The 4,278-nt window shown below is 66.8% G+C and overlaps 1 protein-coding gene across 1 annotated transcript; it reads left to right on the top strand.

Moving 5' to 3' along the window:
- The first annotated feature begins 339 nt into the window (after positions 1–339).
- TRIM54 (tripartite motif containing 54) lies at positions 340–4,006 on the top strand. Its single transcript, XM_037392265.1, has 10 exons — positions 340–577; positions 1,063–1,235; positions 1,640–1,811; positions 1,910–2,005; positions 2,112–2,345; positions 2,632–2,654; positions 2,883–3,007; positions 3,244–3,345; positions 3,626–3,664; positions 3,879–4,006. The coding sequence occupies exons 1-10, from the start codon at positions 410–412 to the stop codon at positions 3,887–3,889; spliced, it is 1,143 nt and encodes a 380-aa protein (XP_037248162.1). The 5' UTR covers positions 340–409; the 3' UTR covers positions 3,890–4,006.
- The last annotated feature ends 272 nt before the right edge of the window (positions 4,007–4,278 follow it).

The raw sequence follows: 4,278 nt of genomic DNA, 5'->3' as shown, positions 1-4,278 counted from the left end.
GGTGGGACGGGCACGGCAGGGAGGTCTGCCCGGGGATGGGGGCGGCGTGCGGCTCAGCCCCTGCTGCCCCTGCCGCCTCCACCAGGCTGCCCGGGCTGCTGGTCCCGGTGGGCTAGCCAGTCCCCAAGGGATCAGCTGGTCCTGGTGTGCCAGACGGTCCCTGGTGGGTCAGCCGGTGCCGGGGGTCAGCCGGGCTGGGGGCGCCGGTGGGGCCCCGCGCGGCCGTGACTCAGTGTCACCCGACGCTGCCGACAGCTGCGGCGGCCCCGGCGGGGCGGGGGCGGCTAAAATTAGCGCCGTGCTCAGCGGGGCCGGGGCCGGGGCAGAGCGGGCAGCGGGCGGCCGGGGCCGGAGCCGGAGCGGGGCCGTGGTGGGCAGAGCCGGGCCGGGCCGGGCCGGGAACGCGGCAATGAACTTCGCAGTGGGGCTGAAGCCGCTGTTGGCGGAGGCACGGAGCATGGAGAGCCTGGAGAAGCAGCTCATCTGCCCCATCTGCCTGGAGATGTTCACCAAGCCTGTGGTGATCCTGCCATGCCAGCACAACCTCTGCCGCAAATGTGCCAATGATGTCTTCCAGGTGCGTCCCCCTCGACCCTGACCCATGGAGGGTGCTGGATCTGGGCTGATCCCAGGGTGCGCCACCGGGACCCCTGGCTGGGCCATGTTGGTGCACAGGGGGGATCATGTCTGTGCCCACATCCACATCTGTACCCATGTCTGTGTCTGTGTTCGTGTCCATGATCATGTCTGTGTCTGTCTATGCTCATGCCTGTGGCTGTGTCCATGTCCACACCCATGCCCATACCTGTGTCCATGCCCGCACCCATGCCCATGTCCATGCCTGTGCCTGTGTCCACGCCCATGCCTATGTCTGTGTCCATGGCCTCACCCATGCCCATGTCTCTGCTTGCGCCAGTGCCTGTGTCTGTTCCGTGCCTCTGTTTGCACTGGGCGCACAGCCAGGGGGGTCCCAGGCACCGCGGGGTCTCCCTGCCGGCGGCAGAACCTGGGGTAGAGGCTGCCCAGGGGTGCCACAGCCGTGACCCCCCGCCGCCCCCCCAGGCCTCCAACCCGCTGTGGCAGTCGCGGGGCTCCAGCGCGGTGCCGTCGGGCGGCCGGTTCCGGTGCCCGTCGTGCCGCCACGAGGTGGTGCTGGACCGGCACGGGGTGTACGGGCTGCAGCGGAACCTGCTGGTGGAGAACATCATCGACATCTACAAGCAGGAGTCGGCCAGGTGCGGGGACCCCACGGGGGCACGGGGGACCTCACGAGGAAGTGAGCCCCACGGGTGAAAGGGAGCCCACGGGGGAGGGGGAGGTGCAGGTGCAGGGCTGGGGCCGGGGGTGTTCCTTGGGCGGGATGTGCCTGCAGGATTAGGGGTGTCCCTGAGTGTCCCTGAGACCAGAAGGTGTCTCTGGGGGCTGGGGGTGTCCCTGGGGCCAGGTGTACCTGTGAGGCTGGATGTGTCCATGGGTGTCCCTGGGTCTGGGGGTGTCCTGGGGTCTGGGGGTGTCCCTGGGGCTGGGGACATCCCCTGGGGCTAGGTGTGCCTGTGGGGCTGGGGGTGTCCCTGGGTCTGGGGGTTTCTCTGGGGCCAGGGTCTACCTGTGGGCAGCAGTGCCCGGGTCCCACCCATAGGCCCCTGCACGCCAAGGCCGAGCAGCACCTCATGTGTGAGGAGCATGAGGACGAGCGGATCAACATCTACTGCCTGCGCTGCGAGGCACCCACCTGCTCCCTCTGCAAGGTCTTCGGGGCGCACAAAGACTGCGAGGTTGCACCGCTGCCTGCTGTCTACCAGCGCCAGAAGGTTGGTGGCCCTGAAGGGGACAGCAGGGCCCCGGGGATGGCAGGGGCCTGGGGGCTGCCTGTCGAGACAGCCTTCACACCCCTCTTGTCCTCTCCCAGAGTGAGCTCAGCGATGGCATCGCCATGCTGGTGGCAGGGAACGACCGCATCCAGGCCATCATCACGCAGATGGAGGAGATCTGCCACACCATCGAGGTGGGGGCTGGGGGGTGTCCCTGGGTACCATGCACAGCCCTGGGGCCATGCCAGTGGTGGGGACATGGGGGGGCCAGGGCAGCCCCTGAGCCCCACAGTCCTGCAGGAGAATGGCCGGCGGCAGAAGCAGCACCTGGGGCTGCGCTTTGACTCGCTGTACAGCATCCTGGAGGAGCGGAAGAAGGAGCTGCTGCAGAGCATCGCGCGGGAGCAGGAGGCAAAGCTGCAGCGTGTGCGGGGTCTTATCCGCCAGTACGGTGACCACCTGGAGGCCTCCTCCAAGCTGGTGGAGTCGGCCATCCAGGCCATGGAGGAGCCTCAAATGGCCGTGTACCTGCAGGTCTGTGTGGGCAGGGGCTGCAGGGCTGCTGGGGAACTGGGGGTGGGCAGGTCCCTCCAGGGGGTCTGGAGCTGCCCCAGGGCTGGGGGTGGGGGCAGTGGTCCCTGTGGGGGGCTGGGGATGCCCCACAGGGCTGTGCAGGGGGAACTGTGGTCACCCCAAAGGGTCTGGGGCTGTCCCTGGGATATGCTGTGGTGGGGGTGATGTCTGGCTCCTGGGGTCCTGGGCCCCATTACTCCAGAGAGATACTGACCCCCTCCCCTCCCTCCCCCACTTTGTTCCATAGCACTCCAAGGAACTCCTGAAAAAGTGAGTGGGGATGAGGGGCACAGGGATGGGGGCATGGCAGGCATGGGCAGGGGGTGGTCATAGAGCTGGGGGCATGGGCAGGGTGGAGGGCACAGAGCTGGGGACATGGGCAGCATGGGCAGGGTGTGGGGCACAGCTGTGGCTGGTCTTGCTGGGCCATGGCTGGGGACAAGGGGCCCCCATGGGTGCTGGAGCCCAGCAGCTCCTGGGGGTCTGCCTGCCCTGCAGGATCATGGACATGTCCAAGGTATCAATGAGCAGCCGCCCAGAGCCTGGCTACGAGAACATGGACCACTTCTCCATCAACGTGGACTATGTGGCAGAGATGCTGAGGACCATTGAGTTCCAGACAGGTGCCAGCACCGGGACGAGTGCTGCTGTGCCCAGGGCCTTGGATGGGCAGAGCCCCCCATCACCTTGTGCCCTGCGTGGGGAGGTGTGGCCCCTCAGCCCCATGCTCCTTCCTGGCTTGTGGGCTGCTGTGTCCTACAGACCAGCCTGGCTCCCACACGTCTCGCCTGGGGTGTCCCTGGCCTGCCCAGGCCATGGAGAGGGAGAGCCCTGGCTGACCTGTCCCTCTGTCCCACAGAGCCACTGGGCGAGGATGAGGCAGACGGACCTGGGGACAGCAATGAGGCCACAGCAGATGAGGACCGGCTGGACAGCCTGGAGGCACCTGAAGCCATGGAGGGTGAGTCCCTGCTGTGCCATGCTGTGCCATGCCATGCTGTGCTGTGCTGCGCCATGCCATGTTGTGCTGTGCCAAGCCGCTTTGTGCTGTGCCATGCCTGGCTGCTGCTCTTGCCCCCAGGGCTGCAGGGTCGGCTGGGGACAGCAGGACCCATGGGACGGGGGCTGCCATGCCATGGAGGTGGGGGGATGTGCCATGCCATGCCCAGTGCCACGTCTGTGTGGCTGCACCATGCCAGGGTATCCCTATCTCCATCTTGTCACCTGCTTTCCCTCTGCAGATGTGGGGCCGAGGCAGAAGCCAGCAAGCTCTCCCCATGGTGAGACCCTCACTGGGACTGAGACGGGGAGTGGGGGGAATGCAAATGGGCCCAGGCCGTGGGGTGCTGTGGGGCAGAGGAGGCACCCCGTGAGGAGAGATGGGGATGGGGGTTCATACCTTGGGGCCCCCCAAGCTGTCCCTGTCTCCCTGCCTGCTGGGGCGGGGGTCCCAGCAAGCCCATCACACGGTGCTGAGGCCAGTTTCTCACACAGGTCAGCACTGAGCCGTTGCTGTGGGACAGCATCGGCACCTGCCGGCTCATCATGGCCCTGGCACTTGTCTGTGAGCTCCAGCCCTGCTGCTGCAATTCCCCAAATGCTGGAGCTGCCCCTCTCTGACATTAAACCCTGTGTGAGGATGTTGTCTCCAGTGTGGTGTGTGGGCCAGGCTGAGCATGGGGGCTGCCCCCCACACCGCTCCACACCAGCTCCACAGGGACCAGCCCAGGCACAGCCCCTGCCCCACTGAGCTGGGCCCCTGCCCCACCACCCCAGTGGTAAACTCAGGACCCCACACGAGGGACTGAGTCCCCAGAAACCCCTGGTGCAGCTTGGCTTCAGCAACCCAGGGCAGGATTGCGGCTTTGCACCTCGGACCCTGTGAGTGGGGCTG

Source organism: Falco rusticolus, chromosome 6 (assembly GCF_015220075.1).
Source record: "Falco rusticolus isolate bFalRus1 chromosome 6, bFalRus1.pri, whole genome shotgun sequence".
Taxonomy (NCBI): Eukaryota; Metazoa; Chordata; class Aves; order Falconiformes; family Falconidae; genus Falco; species Falco rusticolus.
The sequence above is the reverse complement of the archived record's forward strand: the minus strand, read 5'-3'. Positions and strand labels throughout refer to the sequence as shown.

What these genes read in the sequence shown, in the direction of transcription:
- TRIM54 (XM_037392265.1), top strand. Translation starts at nt 410, where the DNA reads ATGAACTTCGCAGTGGGGCTGAAGCCGCTGTTGGCGGAGGCACGGAGC. An exon ending in GTGCCAATGATGTCTTCCAG is followed by an intron (nt 578 to 1,062) that starts GTGCGTCCCCCT and finishes CCGCCCCCCCAG; the next exon opens with GCCTCCAACCCGCTGTGGCA. An exon ending in GGCACCTGAAGCCATGGAGG is followed by an intron (nt 3,346 to 3,625) that starts GTGAGTCCCTGC and finishes TTCCCTCTGCAG; the next exon opens with ATGTGGGGCCGAGGCAGAAG.